Source organism: Salmo trutta, chromosome 14 (genome assembly GCF_901001165.1).
Source record: "Salmo trutta chromosome 14, fSalTru1.1, whole genome shotgun sequence".
Taxonomy (NCBI): Eukaryota; Metazoa; Chordata; class Actinopteri; order Salmoniformes; family Salmonidae; genus Salmo; species Salmo trutta.
Window position 1 is genome coordinate 77931973 of NC_042970.1, and position 17348 is coordinate 77949320.

Sequence of the window (17348 nt, forward strand, 5' to 3'; positions counted from 1 at the left end):
AATACTTAAGTATATATGAGCAATGATATTTATTTAGTTACATAAGTATATTTAAAACTAAATACTTTTAGACTTTTACTCAAGTAGAATTTTACTGGGTGACTATCACTTGTACTTGACATTTACAATTATGGTATCTTTATTTTGACTCAAGTACGACAATTGGGTACTTTTTCCACCACTATTTTTTTACCGGAGAATTACTTGTGAATTAGGTTTGATGCAACCATTGCAAAGACTTGCATAAACAGCTATTTGTCCTGTCTGTGCTGGTAATGTACAGCAACCGCCATTATAGCAGCAGCCAAAGACCAGAAGTAGTAATTCTCAGACACCTCTCACGAGAGGCCTATTCAAGATACTCCCTCTTTGCGCATGTGTTCCAAGTGACTGCCAAGCAAAGGTAGAAGATAGTAGACAACAAGATTCTTAACGTTTTCTTGACTTTACTCGACTTTTATAGATCACGTAAAATGTTATCCAGGAACTTTCTGAAGTAATATTAGGCTACATGAGACGTTTATTTGTTTCAACTTAATTCCGTTTTGATATTGAAGTAGATGTTTGATTGCTCTGGTCTAGGGACGCATCATTTGCAGCCTTGGGAATCGTATTTTCTCTCCGCAACTCCTTAGTCATTATCTCTACACTACAACAAAGAAGTCAAACTGTACTGGAGCCTACAACATTTCATTCCATACAAAGAAACAATAGCTTCCACAATGGATCGGGTAAGTCTGGCTTTAACAGTATATGCTTGCTGTGTTGTACAAAATGTCTAGGCCTAGTTTAAATCGTCTTTGATCCTCCACATTCCTTGTTGGGTTTAAACGGTTCAACAAAAAACACAACGGTAAAACTTGTTGGGATTTTTCTTCTTCGTCAAAGTAGCCTGCTACTATATCATGTTTAGGAATCGGTGATTATGAACGAATTATCTCTCCTTCCTCCACAAAGTGTTCAAATTCCTTTCGAACACGTTATCCATTATTTGACCATATACTCAAGTGGCCGTTCTAACAAAGAAAATAAATGTTTTCAACAATGGAAGGCAATCAGTAAAGAGGCAAGATCAGGTGGGACCATTATAGCCAATGAGAGGGCAGACCTGCGTGTTTACACAGCCACAGGCGTCTATATCGCATTTTTATTTATTTCGGGTTAGGAATAACGTTAGAAGTGTTGTTAAGTGTTGTTAAGGTTAGGGTTAAAATCACATTTTAATAAGATCAATAAGATCAATGGTAGAAATGGGCGTGGTTTATGGCTTTGTTTGCGGTAACTAGTGAGGTCCAGGCACTACTCCCATATGAAGTTTCCTACTTTTATCAATACTCTCCTAACAACCTAATCGTCACGAAATGTATATTAGATCAAATAAGGCAGAAGCCAGATTTTGGGCCCAGTTATCCTTCTCGCTTTACCTCTTCATTGCTGTTTGAAAGGAAATGAATTGTATGAGATATGGTGGAAACTAGCCCATTCCTCCACCAAACCAATACTATTAGATTAGTGGGAAGTAGTGAATGATTGAACATTTGAGGAAAAAGGAGATGTTCTAGGAATGCACCCAAGTCAGAGGTTTAGACTGAATTAATACAATATTTGGTTTAATGTTAGTCTATGTTAAATACTTCCAACAGGACAAATCTAGCCCGTCCCTCTCCATCCACACTGAATCCCCAGGTCAATCGCCTCCCTGTACTTAACTGATGGGTCTAGTTCATCTGCAGGAAAACAACGGGGCAGAGTGGAACTGAGAGAGGAGAAGAGGAACATGGAGATTTGATTTCATTAAGTAAGAACCATGGTGTGTGGATAAGATTACAGTCTGCTTCAGTAACAATTTAATTGATGAAAATATCTGGTCGTTCCACCCAATTTTCATTTTAGTTGTATTTATTACCCCATTATTTAACCAGGTAGGCAAGTTGAGAACAACTTCTCATTTACAATTGCGACCTGGCCAAGATAAAGCAAAGCAGTTCGACAACATACAACAACACAGAGTTACACATGGAGTAAAACAAACATACAGTCAATAATACAGTAGAAAAATAAGTCTATATACAATGTGAGCAAATGAGGTGAGATAAGGGAGGTAAAGGCAAAAAGGCCATGGTGGCAAAGTAAATACAATATAGCAAGTAAAACACTGGAATGGTAGATTTGTAGTGGAAGAAAGTGCAAAGTAGAAATATAAATAATGGGGTGCAAAGGAGCAAAATAAATAAATAAATAAATACAGTAGGGGAAGAGGTAGTTGTTTGGGCTAAATTATAGATGGGCTATGTACAGGTGCAGTGATCTGTGAGCTGCTCTGACAGCTGGTGCTTAAAGCTAGTGAGGGAGATAAGTGTTTCCAGTTTCAGAGATTTTTGTAGTTCGTTCCAGTCATTGGCAGCAGAGAACTGGAAGGAGAGACGGCCAAAGGAGGAATTGGCTTTGGGGGTGACCAGAGAGATATACCTGCTGGAGTGAATGCTACAGGTGGGTGCTGCTATGGTGACCAGTGAGCTGAGATAAGGGGGGACTTTACCTAGCAGGGTCTTGTAGATCACCTGGAGCCAGTGGGTTTGGCGATGAGTATGAAGCGAGGGCCAGCCAACGAGAGCGTACAGGTCGCAGTGGTGGGTAGTACATGGGGCTTTGGTGACAAAACGGATGGCACTGTGATAGACTGCATCCAGTTTATTGAGTAGGGTATTGGAGGCTATTTTGTAAATGACATCGCCGAAGTCGAGGATCGGTAGGATGGTCAGTTTTACGAGGGTATGTGTCAAAGGAATTATTCTATCCCAATGATAATAATTAACAATCAATAAGCCTTGACTAATACCCAAGGTTTGTAAGACAATGGGTTAATAATTAGGCAAGGACTCAGCTTTCTGCAAGAGGTTCGTACAGTTTATTCAGAGAACGTTCTGCCCAACATTAAGAAAGAAGTTCATTTTATCCTCTCCGCTTACGCACACACCTCCACACCAAAAGTAGATAACCTACGCACACACATACACACAAACAGTAGGTGAACAGTATCTCTCCCCGGACTTCCCACCACTGTTAATCACTATCGAAAGCTTTGGCCAGGTCAATGAATACGGCAGCACAGTATTGTTTCTTATCGATGGTGGTTACAATATCGTTTAGGACCTTGAGCGTGGCTGAGGTGCACCCATGACCAGCTCTGAAACCAGATTGCATAGCGGAGAAGGTGCGGTGGGATTCGAAATGGTCGGTAATCTGTTTGTTGACTTGGCTTTCGAAGACCTTAGAAAGGCAGGGTAGGATAGATATAGGTCTGTAGCAGTTTGTGTCAAGAGTGTCCCCTCCTTTGAAGAGGGGGATCAAATCAAATCAAATCAATTTTATTTATATAGCCCTTCTTACATCAGCTGATATCTCAAAGTGCTGTACAGAAACCCAGCCTAAAACCCCAAACAGCAAGCAATGCAGGTGTAGAAGCACAGTGGCTAGGAAAAACTCCCTAGAAAGGCCAAAACCTAGGAAGAAACCTAGAGAGGAACCAGGCTATGAGGGGTGGCCAGTCCTCTTCTGGCTGTGCCGGAGATTGGAGATTATAACAGAACATGGCCAAGATGTTCCAATGTTCATAAATGACCAGCATGGTCAAATAATAATAATCATAGTAGTTGTCGAGGGTGCAACAAGTCAGCAACTCAAGAGTAAGTGTCAGTTGGCTTTTTCATAGCCGATCTTTGAGAGTATCTCTACCGCTCCTGCTGTTTCTAGAGAGTTGAAAACTGCAGGTCTGGGACAGGTAGCACGTCCGGTGAACAGGTCAGGGTTCCAGCAGGTCTGGGACAGCAGGTCTGGAACAGGTAGCACGTCCGGTGAACAGGTCAGGGATCCATAGCCGCAGGCAGAACAGTTGAAACTGGAGCAGCAGCACGGCCAGGTGGACTGGGGGCAGCAAGGAGTCATCATGCCAGGTAGTCCTGAGGCATGGTCCTAGGGCTCAGGTCCTCCGAGAGAAAGAAAGAGAGAATTAGAGAGAGCATATTTAAATTCACACAGCACACCGGAAAAGACAAGAGAAATACTCCAGATGTGACAGACTGACCCTAGCCCCCCGACACATAAACTACTGCAGCATAAATACTGGAGGCTGAGACAGGAGGGGTCAGGAGACACTGTGGCCCCATCCGATGAAACCCCCGGACAGGGCCAAACAGGCAGGATATAACCCCACCCACTTTGCCAAAGCACAGCCTCCACAACACTGGAGGGATATCTCCAACCACCAACATACCATCCCGGGACAAGGCCGAGTATAGCCCACAAAGATCTCCGCCACGGCACAGCCCAAAGGGGGGGCGCCAACCCAGACAGGAAGACCACGTCAGTGACTCAACCCACTCAAGTGACGCACCCCTCCCAGGGACGGCATGGAAGAACACCAGTAAGCCAGTGACTCAGCCCCCGTAATAGGGCTAGAGACAGAGAATCCCAGTGGAAAGAGGGGAAACCGGCCAGGCAGAGACAGCAAGGGCGGTTCGTTGCTCCAGCCTTTCCGTTCACCTTCACACCCCTGGGCCAGACTACACTTAATCATAGGACCTACTGAAGAGATATGTCTTCAGTAAAGACTTAAAGGTTGAGACTGAGTCTGCGTCTGGGTAGGCAGACTATTCCATAAAAATTGAGCTCTATAGGAGAAAGCCCTGCCTCCAGCTGTTTGCTTAGAAATTCTAGGAACAATTAGGAGGCCCGCATCTTGTGACCGTAGCGTACGTGTAGGTATGTACGGCAGGACCAAATTGGAAAGATAGGTAGGAGCAAGCCCATGTAATGCTTTGTAGGTTAGCAGTAAAACCTTGAAATCATCTCTTGCCTTAACAGGAAGCCAGTGTAGGGAGGCTATCACTGGAGTAATATCATCAATTTTTGGGGTTCTAGTCAGGATTCTAGCAGCCGTATTTAGCACTAACTGAAGTTTATTTAGTGCTTTATCCAGGTAGCCGGAAAGTAGAGCATTGCAGTAGTCGAGCCTAGAAGTAACAAAGGCATGGAATAATTTTTCTGCATCATTTTTGGACAGAAAGTTTCTGATTTTTGCAATGTTACGTAGATGGAAAAAAGCTGTCCTTGAAACAGTCTTGATATGTTCTTCAAAAGAGAGATCAGGGTCCAGAGTAACGCCGAGGTCCTTCACAGTTTTATTTGAGACGACTGTACAACCATCCAGATTAATTGTCAGATTCAACAGAAGATCTCTTTGTTTCTTGGGACCTAGAACAAGCATCTCTGTTTTGTCCGAGTTTAAGAGTAGAAAGTTTGCAGCCATCCACTTCCTTATGTCTGAGACACAGGCTTCTAGCGAGGGTAATTTTGGGGCTTCACCATGTTTCATTGAAATGTACAGCTGTGTGTCATCCGCATAGCAGTGAAATTTAACATTATGTTTTCGAATGACATCCCCAAGAGGTAAAATATATAGTGAAAACAATAGTGGTCCTAAAACGGAACCTTGAGAACACCGAAATTTACAGTTGATTTGTCAGAGGACAAACCATTCACAGAGACCAACTGATATCTTTCTGACAGATAAGACCTAAACCAGGCCAGAACTTGTCCATGTAGACCAATTTGGGTTTCCAATCTCTCCAAAAGAATGTGGTGATCGATGGTATCAAAAGCAGCACTAAGATCTAGGAGCACGAGGACAGACACAGAACCTCAGTCTGACGTCATTAAAAGGTAATTTACCACCTTCACAAGTGCAGTCTCAGTGCTATGATGGGGTCTAAAACCAGACTGAAGCGTTTTGTGTACATTGTTTGTCTTCAGGAAGGCAGTGAGTTGCTGCGCAACAGCTTTTTCAAACATTTTTGAGAGGAATGGAAGATTCGATATAGGCCGATAGTTTTTTATAATTTCTGGGTCAAGATTTGGCTTTTTCAAGAGATGCTTCATTACTGCCACTTTTAGTGAGTTTGGTACACATCCGGTGGATAGAGAGCCGTTTATTATGTTCAACATAGGAGGGCCAAGCACAGAAAGCAGCTCTTTCAGTAGTTTAGTTGGAATAGGGTCCAGTATGCAGCTTGAAGGTTTGAGGCCATGATTATTTTCATCATTGTGTCAAGAGATATAGTACTAAAACACTTTAGTGTCTCCCTTCATCCTAGGTCCTGGCAGAGTTGTGCAGACTCAGGACAACGGAGCTTTGGAGGAATATGCAGATTTAAAGAGGAGTCCCTAATTTGCTTTCTAATGATCATGATCTTTTCCTCAAAGAAGTTCATGAATGTATTACTGCTGAAGTGAGAGCCATCCTCTCCTGGGGAATGCTGCTTTTTAGTTAACTTTGCGACAGTATCAAAAATACATTTCGGATTGTTCTTATTTTCCTCAATTAAGTTGGAAAAATAGGATGATCGAGCAGCAGTGAGGGCTCTTCGATACTGCACGGTACTGTCTTTCCAAGCTAGTCGGAAGACTTCCAGTTTGGTGTGGCGCCATTTCCGTTCCAATTTTCTGGAAGCTTGCTTCAGAGCTCGTGTATTTTCTGTATACCAGGGAGCTATACATGATGACAGCAGCTGCTTTCCAATCTTTGGAAGTGTACCAAAAAAAGTTTGATTTCACATCATTTTAACATTCTGTCATAAAGATCACGTGTTCAACTTAATAAAACACATGTTTTGCCATCTCAAGAGGTTAAATGAAATATAAATACTATAGTAAGAGCCAATGTGCCAAATAAAGTAACAGGGTTGACCGTAACAGGGGACTAGTGAAAACAACAAAACATTACATTGGTAGAATAGTCCTTTAAATCAGTCATGAATCTGCTTGTGACAGGGGGAATGGAAGCTAGTATTGTGCAACAGGGAGTAGCAATTGAATGCAATCTTAACAAAAAAAAGTTATTGTTAAAACAGTATGTTTATGTATATATATATATATATATATAGTAAGTTTATGGATAGAAGGGTTGAGATGCTCAGTTTTCCACCACAAAACAGCAGAGAATTTACAAAAAGTAGAACCAGCTCACCTCCTTTTACTCTGATTTGACTATTAGATGTTCAATGTTTCTTATGCAAAAAAATATTTTTTTAAAGATTAGTTTAACCATATTAAAATGAGAGTTCAGTTCATGTAACAGGGTTGACCTTAAAATGAGGGACAGACGTAAATGAATCACTAATCACATGAAATAAATCATGTTCAGAAATGACTGTCATAGTAACCAAATAACTAGGGCTTTACATGCACGCGAATCATTTCCTATTAAACTGATTATGGCAGAAGGCCGAGTATGGTGTTAGTCATGTAAACGTCTCTCTGCTTATCTTAATTGATGTAAGGTCATAACCGAAGTAAGCATATGCCTTTAAAAAGACCTGGTTTTCTGAACAATCTGTAGAATGATTAGGACATGTAAACACTTTAATCAGAGTTATAGAGGTGTATTTAATCTGTGCATGTGCTAACACAAGCAGCACAAGCTAACTTCTTTTGACCGAGTCCAGTGAGTTCAGGAAAAACTGAAAGTATGCAGCTTAGAAATAGTTTTCACATACAAACTTTAAACTGCTTCAAAATAATAGCATAGTCGTTGTAGTAGACCGTTTATTTTGCTTGGCAATTTTCAGCGTTTATCAAAGTCCCGTCAGGTAGCCTTATTTCAGATGTGTCCATGTAAACAGGTTTATTAGGGAAATTGTTTTTTCAAAGCATGTCAACATTTAAATCAAACTCCTATACTAATTGACTATTCACATTAATCGTATTATTCTGCGCTTGTAACTTGACTCAATGATGGTAAAACTTGGAGTAATTATTGTATTAGGTGGATTAAAATCTTTCTAGAAGTTAAATAGGGTTGACGGAGGGACCTGTTAAAATGCTGAATTGTGTCACTTCAGCAAGTTTTTATTCAAATACAAATCTGATTAATTGAATTCTCCATGTGTTCTGTATTAACTGGCACTTTAATATAAGTTTTCAAATTAAATATTAGTATGCAATTATTACAGGAAAAATGCCAAAGGGACCCAAAAGGCATTCATTTCATAGAAAGACATCTGTTTATGGATCCATATTTGCAAAACGTAATTATTCAATGTCTTTTTTTCACAGGGGACAGCTGTAATCATTGCTCTTTGTGGGAGGGGCTTATCATCTGTGGAGCCTCAACAACATCATGATGCTGACAAGAAAGAGAAGAGTCTCTCCAGCTCAGAACACCTCAAGAAACACCAGCAGAGACGAATAGGGAAGAAACCTCACCACTGCTGTTCTGACTGTGGGAAGAGTTTTGCTAAACAGATGGAATTGATGATTCGTGAGCCGATTCACAATAGAAAGAAACCGTATCACTGCTCTCAGTGTGGGAAGAGTTTAGCTGCATCTAAAATCTTAAAATCTCATCAGAGAATTCATACAGGGGAGAGGACTTACACCTGCTTTGATTGTGGGAAATACTTCAGTCATTCAGGAGACCTGACTGCACACCAACGCATACACACAGGAGAGAAGCCTTATAGCTGTGATCAGTGTGGGAAGAGCTTCAATCATTCAGGAAACCTGACTAAACACCAACGCATACACACAGGAGAGAAGCCTTATAGCTGTGATCAGTGTGGGAAGAGTTTCAATCAATCAGGAGCCCTGACTGTACACCAACGCATACACACAGGAGAGAAGCCTTATAGCTGTGATCAATGTGGGAAGAGCTTCAATCGTTCAGGATCCCTGTCTACACACCAAGGCATACACACAGGAGTGAAGCCTTATAGCTGTGATCAGTGTGGGAAGAGCTTCAATCATTCAGGAACCCTGACTAAACACCAACGCATACACACAGGAGAGAAGCCTTATAGCTGTGATCAGTGTGGGAAGAGCTTCAATCAATCAGGAGCCCTGACTACGCACCAACGCATACACACAGGAGAGAAGCCTTATAGCTGTGATCAGTGTGGGAAGAGCTTCAATCACTCAGGAGCCCTGACTACACACCAACGCACACACACAGGAGCGAAGCCTTATAGCTGTGATCAGTGTCGGAAGAGCTTCAATATTTCAGGAGACCTGACTAGACACAGACGCATACACACAGGAGAGAAGCCTTATAGCTGTTATCAGTGTGGGAAGAGCTTCAATCACTCAGGAGCCCTGACTACACACCAACGCGTACACACAGGAGAGAAGCCTTATAGCTGTGATCAGTGTGGGAAGAGCTTCAATCGTTCAGGAAACCTGACTATACACCAACGCATACACACAGGAGAGAAGCCTTATAGCTGTGATCAGTGTGGGAAGAGCTTCAATCAATCAGGTGCCCTGACTACACACCAACGCATACACACAGGAGAGAAGCCTTATAGCTGTGATCAGTGTGGGAAGAGCTTCAATCGTTCAGGAAACCTGACTATACACCAACGCATACACACAGGAGAGAAGCCTTATAGCTGTGATCAGTGTGGGAAGAGCTTCAATCTTTCAGGATACCTGACTACACACCAACGCATACACACTGGAGAGAAACCTTATAGCTGTGATCAGTGTGGGAAGAGCTTCAATAATTCAGGAGACCTGACTACACACCAACGCATACACACTGGAGAGAAACCTTACTCCTGTTTATGTGGAAAGAGCTTTGCTCATTCAGGGTCACTGAAAAAACACAAGGAAAGACATGCATGTTTTCTTTCATCTCCCTCATCTCCGCCACCGGTTCCAGATTCCTAAAAAAAGTTTAAATGGAAAACAACCTGTTATCCATCTCCCATTTTCTAACAGTTAACTAAGTCTGATTACCATGGTAACCTGTGTAGCATAATATGCAGCTCTGGATCCATATGTGTCAAGCGTCTTGGAGTAGGAGTGCTGTGTGTGTGGTGGGGTGGGGGTGTTCAGAGCTGTATCTTATTTCATTAACTCCTATTTTTCATTAAATAATGGACAATAATGTTTCTCCAATAATAGGTGTATATTCATGTGTGAGGGAAACGTTGTCTGAAGGGAGAGCCTTGAATTGTACATCTTGTCTCATACAGTCATTAGTTCCTGTAGGTGCTGGGTAGAGATATGAGGGGGAGACGGTCATGACCCCCTCAGACATTTTGACAGAACATCCAGAATATGTTCTATAAGTTACATGCAGGAACCAAACGTTAATGATGAATAATGTAAATCAAGATAACTTGTCTGTGTAAGCAGTGTATAAGAGAACTAACGGAACTGCCCGAAAGAGCTGCTGACGGACGTGTACTATGGTGCATTAAGTTTGTTGGAACCTCTCCAGCTTGCTGATAATAATTAATGATTCATTTTTGTTTGACTTTGATTCTCTGCTGGTAATTTCCATGACGTTTTCAATACATCAATAAATGAAATCCATGATCTTATGTGAAGGAGATGTCGCACTGTATGAGGCAAATGGTGGTCACACCAGACACTGACAACCTTAAGGTATCTGTGACCAACAGATGCATATTTGTATTCCCAGTCATGTGAAATCCATAGATTAGGGTCTAATTCATTTATAATAATTGCCTGATTTCTTTATATAAACTGTAACTCAGTAAAATTGTAGAAATTGTTCAGTTTATATTTTTGTTGAGTGCAATAATAATTGAAACTAATTGAATAAATGATTGGGCCTACTACTGTTTTAGGTGTTCTGGGTAAGAACTGTTTCAACGTAACTTACACCCATCAGAGTATCTGTGCTGTGAAGGGCTCAACAGTGGAACTGCCCTGTACATATCAACATCCAAGTTATCATGTAGTCTCAGAACTAAACTGGTATATCCAAGAGAAATGTAATGAGGTGCCTAAAATCCTGAGCTCGGTGCCACAGTATGCAGGTCGTGCAGAGTACCTTGGGACTAAAGAGAATGACTGCAACCTGAGAATCTTAGACCTGAGAGAGATTGATTCAGCTGAGGACAAGTTCAGATTTAAAACACTGAAATTCATTTTAGTATAAGGCTGTAACAACAAAATATGGAAAAAGTCAAGGGTTCTGAATACTTTCCGAATGCACTGTGTGGGTCTATATATGTTTTTCATTTTAAATGAATCAGTCCAATACGTCTAAAACACTTGAAAATAGTCTCATTATTGTTTGAGGATTTGATCAGATACATTTAGTTTCAGGTGTTAATGGTCAGAGCTGTTTTTAGCTACATAAAAAGCAGCATTCCCCAAGAGAGGATGGCTTTCACTTCAGCAGTAATACATTCATGAATTCTTTGAGGAAAAGATCATGATCATTAGAAAGCAAATTACAGACTCCTCTTTAAATCTGCATATTCCTCCAAAGCTCCGTTGTCCTGAGTCTGCACAACTCTGCCAGGACCTAGGATGAAGGGAGACACTAAAGTGTTTTAGTACTATATCTCTTGATACAATGATGAAAATAATCATGGCCTCTAAACCTGCAAGCTGCATACTGGACCCTATTCCAACTAAACTACTGAAAGAGCTGCTTCCTGTGCTTAGCCCTCCTATGTTGAACATAATAAACGGCTCTCTATCCACCGGATGTGTATCAAACTCACTAAAAGTGGCAGTAATAAAGCTCTTGAAAAAGCCAAATCTTGACCCAGAAATTATAAAAAACTATCGGCCTATATCGAATCTTCCATTCCTCTCAAAAAATGTGAAAAAGCTGTTGCGCAGCAACTCACTGCCTTCCTGAAGACAAACAATGTATACGAAACGCTTCAGTCTGGTTAGACCCCATCATAGCACTGAGACTGCACTTGTGAAGGTGGTAAATTACCTTTTAATGACGTCAGACCGAGGCTCTGCATCTGTCCTCGTGCGCCTAGATCTTAGTGCTGCTTTTGATAACATCGATCACCACATTCTTTTGGAGAGATTGGAAATCCAAATTGGTCTACATGGACAAGTTCTGGCCTGGTTTAGATCTTATCTGTCAGAAAGATATCAGTTTGTCTCTGTGAATGGTTTGTCCTCTGACAAATCAAATGTACATTTTGGTGTTCCTCAAGGTTCCGTTTTAGGACCACTATTGTTTTCACTATATATTTGACCTCTTGGGGATGTCATTCGAAAACATAATGTTAAATTTCACTGCTATGCGGATGACACAGAGCTGTACATTTCAATGAAACATGGTGAAGCCCCAAAATTACCCTCGCTAGAAGTCTGTGTTTCAGACATAAGGAAGTGGATGGCTGCAAACGTTCTACTTTTAAACTCGGACAAAACAGAGATGCTTGTTCTAGGTCCCAAGAATCAAAGAGATCTTCTGTTGAATCTAACAATTAATCTGGATGGTTGTACAGTCGTCTCAAATAAAACTGTGAAGGACCTCGGTGTTACTCTGGACCCTGATCTCTCTTTTGAAGAACATATCAAGACTGTTTCAAGGACAGCTTTTTCCATCTACGTAACATTGCAAAAATCAGCAAATTTCTGTCCAAAAATGATGCAGAAAAAATAATCCATGCTTTTGTTACTTCTAGGTTGGACTACTGCAATGCTCTACTTTCCGGCTACCAGGATAAAGCACTAAATAAACTTCAGTTAGTGCTAAATACAGCTGCTAGAATCCTGACTAGAACCAAAAAATGTGATCATATTACTCCAGTGCTGGCCTGCCTACACTGGCTTCCTGTTAAGGCAAGGGCTGATTTCAAGGTTTTACTGCTAACCTACAAAGCATTACATGGGCTTGCTCCTACCTATCTTTCCGATTTGGTCCTGCCGTACATACCTACACGTACGCTACGGTCACAAGACGCAGGCCTCCTAATTGTCCCTAGAATTTCTAAGCAAACAGTTGGAGGCAGGGCTTTCTCCTATAGAGCTCCATTTTTATGGAATGGTCTGCCTACCTACATGTCAGAGACGCAGACTCAGTCTCAACCTTTAAGTCTTTACTGAAGACTCATCTCTTCAGTAGGTCCTATGATTAAGTGTAGTCTGGCCCAGGAGTGTGAAGGTGAATGGAAAGGCTGGAGTAACAAACCGCCCTTGCTGTCTCTGCCTGGCCGGTTCCCCTCTCTCCACTGGGATTCTCTGCCTCTAACCCTATTACAGGGGCTGAGTCACTGGCTTATTGGTGTTCTTCCATGCCGTCCCTAGGAGGGGTGTGTCACTTGAGTGGGTTGAGTAACTGACGTGGGCTTCCTGTCTGGGTTGTGCCGTGGCGGAGATCTTTGTGGGCTATACTTGGCCTTGTCTCAGGATGGTAAGTTGGTGGTTGGAGATATCCCTCCAGTGGTGTGGGGGCTGTGCTTTGGCAAAGTGGGTGGGGTTATATCCTGCCTGTTTGGCCCTGTCCGGGGGTATCATCGGATGGGGCCACAGTGTCTCCTGACCCCTCCTGTCTCAGCCTCCAATATTTATGCTGCAGTAGTTTATGTGTCGGGGGCTAGGGTCAGTCTGTTACATCTGGAGTATTTCTCTTGTCTTATCCGGTGTCCTGTGTGAATTTAAATATGCTCTCTCTAATTGTCTCTTTCTTTCTTTCTCTCGGAGGACCTGAGCCCTAGGACCATGCCTCAGGACTACCTGGCATGATGACTCCTTGCTGCCCCCAGTCCACCTGGCCGTGCTGCTGCTCCAGTTTCAACTGTTCTGCCTGCGGCTATGGATCCCTGACCTGTTCACCGGACGTGCTACCTGTTCCAGACCTGCTGTCCCAGACCTGCTGGAACCCTGACCTGTTCACCGGACGTGCTACCTGTCCCAGACCTGCTGTTTTCAACTCTCTAGAGACAGCAGGAGCGGTGGAGATATTCTCAAAGATCGGCTATGAAAAAGCCAACTGACACTTACTCTTGAGTTGCTGACTTGTTGCACCCTCGACAACTACTATGATTATTATTATTTGACCATGTTGGTCATTTATGAACATTTGAACATCTTGGCCATGTTCTGTTATAATCTCCAATCTCCGGCACAGCCAGAAGAGGACTGGCCACCCCTCATAGTCTGGTTCTTCTCTAGGTTTCTTCCTAGGTTTTGGCCTTTCTAGGGAGTTTTTCCTAGCCACTGTGCTTCTACACCTGCATTGCTTGCTGTTTGGGGTTTTAAGCTGGGTTTCTGTACAGCACTTTGAGATATCAGCTGATGTAAGAAGGGCTATATAAATACATTTGATTTGATTTGATTTTTGAATGTGACTTACACCAAGAGGAGTATCTGTGCCTTGAAGGGGTCAACAGTGGACATTACCTGCATGTATAGACATCCCAGCTGGCACAACGTCACAGAAGTATCCTGGTTCAACAAATGGGAGTCTGGAGTTACTACAGATCTAAGCCAGGACACAGAGTGTGCAGGTCATATGAAGTACCAAAGGGTTCAAAGGTTCAAAACAATTGACAGAGAAACACTTTACTTACAGTGCTACACAACTGTTATGATCCACATTCTGCATGCAGTTTGGTCTCTTCAACACGGCTTCAACATTTGTGACATCAACGTACATTGACAAACCACAGATACTTAGTAACAGTTCACAAAGGTTAAGTTTTGTATGACAGATATCCATAAAACACAGCAGACAGTAACTGCTATGTCAACCTGGTTCATTGAATAGCCCAGTATCTGGTCTCCTTAGAACCGTCCCTCCCTGGTACGGTATAGAACAAAAACACAATTTCATCCAATGGCATATATCAATTGTCAACTCTAGATACTCCCATCTCAAGCAAACCCCCTCTTGACCCTACTCCTGGACAGGCTCACTGGGGAGGGAACCTCTAGGCCATATATTATCACAGGATAAGTGTGAGATCTAAGAGAGGACATACAAGGGTCCATTTACTGCCATAATCCTCCCCACAATAAAGAAAAGGAGGGAGTGACTTGCTCACAGACATTGTGGAGCCAAGTCATTGGTTACCCATTAATCACGCCATCCCTTCACATGGTTTAAGAATAGGTAAAGACACATTCCCATGACGACAAATCTGACCTCTCCCCTCTCTGGGCCCCAAGTGTCTGAGCCCCAGCTAAGGTAGACGTGCAACTCCAATGGACACTTTCTAATGACAAGTACCTAAAATAAGCATATTATAATAATAAAACATCTTAATTATCTATGTTACCCAACTAATTCTGATTCGTCCACGACACCAGTGAAGAACAAACACCATTGTAAATACAACCTATATTGATGTTTATTTATTTTCCCTTTTGTACTTTAACTATTTGCACATCATTTCAACACTGTATATAGACATAATATGATTTGAAATGTCTTCATTCATTTGGAACTTTTGTGAGTGTAATGTTTACTGTTCATTTTTGTATTGTTTATTTCACTTTTGTTTATTATCTATTTCACTTGTAAACATATGATTCCCATGCCAATAAAGCACCTTAAATTGAAATTGAGAGAGAAAGAGAGATAAAGAAAAGAGAGAGAGCAGGGTTGTACACTGAGGTTAGATGGGAATTCAATACGTACATTCCAAAATGGTGACAAATACTGACATTTAATCAATTACAAATTATATGACCCTCCCCTGGACTAAATTTTTTTAAAAAACACTAAACCCTCCCCCTGACTGAAATTGAAATAGAATGACCCTCCCCCATTTCCTCCGTGAAATACAGTAATTGCTTACATTTCTGCCTGTCCCTAAAGCATAATGGATTTATACTATAGGATTGGGGGCGGAAATGCAAGATATTGGATGCCAACCACTAATAACGTCCACTGAAGAAGTACAACAATTTTGTCTTTGCAAATATATTTCGGTATGTGAGATAATTGACTTGTTCTCTGTAATATCGCATAGGTTTGGAATCGTGACATTATCTACCGTGGAGGAAAATAAGCAGGTTTCTCGACTCATCTGACTTTTCGTTTAGCAACCGCGTGACCCAGCATGACAACGTGAACCAGATTTTTCGACAGTCTGCTGGGTGAGGCGATATACGGTCCTACATTCATTAACGAATGGGATTCCTATATTCTCCTTTCTTTAAATATCTCTACCATGAACTCTTAAATGGAGATAGCTGTGTATGTTGCTACTGAATGGCCAGTGTGAGCCAGAATGCTAACTAGCCAGCTACATGTCAGTCTGTAGTTGTTCTTTCAAATACGGTGGTGACTGGATAAACGAGCTCTGAGTTGAACATATGTCAGAAAACGAACTAGTAGCCAGTTGTTGTTGCCCATGGTGGAATCATATCAAACCCACAGGCTCCTGAAGCACATATTATGTCCCTACACGAACCCCCGAGTCAGCTAGCATCGCGAACTATCATTTCGCTAGCTAGCTAAGTTGTTATATGACAAAACAGATGATATTAATCAAACACTAACATTAGCTAGCAAGCCATCCTCGGCGAAAATGTTATTGTGGCGCATGAATATCATATTTGTGTTTTAACTGTCATTGAAGTTAATGCTTACTATTAGGTTTCAAATCCGAAGTATGATAAATTGTCCGTTATGTTGTGTGTTTCGTTAAGGACTCAGAATTTCGACTCCCGGAACACTTAAAACAAAGTAACTGTACTACTGTAGCCAACACACTTCTTGTCTAAGACAAGTTGTCTGATGAAGAAACAATAGATTCCACAACGGAACCGTTAAGTCTGGTTTCCTTTTAACAGTATAGGCCTGCTGATGCTATATAAAATGCATAGGCCTATGTAACAGGTGTAAAATATACGAAAATCCATCATATTTATTTTAAGGTTATTTTGAGATACTATTTTATTGTAATTATTTTCTAAATTGTGTTAATGCTGTGATGTCATCAACGGGAGCCATTATTTTACTTCTCAGTTTACTCAGTGTTGCATTGCTGTTTATATCAATATATATTAATGTGAATGGGGATAATGTTTGAGTGCAACTTTGCAAGGCTAACCCAGCTACCGTTAGCTTTGTTGCAGGAGAGGGTCTCTTTCAGGTTGTTAAGTCGCGTCAATTCGAATCTGGTATCGGAACAAAATAGTCAGCACATAGTAACTAATGATTTCTTTGTACTTTAATTAATGCAAACACTTGAAGGGTAAATAGGTGGTTCGTATATACGTGCTCCCTGCAACACCTCGCAGGGCATTAAATACTCTGACAGAGATAGTTCCCGCTCACTGCTGGCCTGTCAGAGGGAGGATGAGCGTGGTTTAAATTTACTCATCCAATCGTTGGCGTGCAGGTTGGTCCCAACCTCGAGACGCCTCCTGTTGCCGGGCGTAGTTATTATCTTTGGCAGTCGATTTATCTTGTGGCTGCACAACGCACAGTTCTCTAAAACCCCGACACCCTCCGCATATACATTTCACCCATATCCTGCATTTAACAAGCTCTTCCACATCCCTGATTTACAGCATCTGCATTCTTTCCATATGACTCACCATCCCAT

At 41.7% G+C, this 17348-nt stretch overlaps 1 protein-coding gene across 1 annotated transcript in view; it reads left to right on the forward strand.

Annotated features, from left to right (window-relative positions):
• The first annotated feature begins 202 nt into the window (after positions 1–202).
• LOC115147887 (zinc finger protein 107-like) overlaps positions 203–17348 on the forward strand; it is a 36583-nt gene continuing 19437 nt past the window's right edge. The window contains 3 exon segments of the mRNA XM_029690148.1: positions 203–731; positions 8113–9582; positions 9585–9731. Coding sequence (XP_029546008.1) covers positions 723–731; positions 8113–9582; positions 9585–9731 — 1626 coding nt within the window. The 5' untranslated portion in view covers positions 203–722.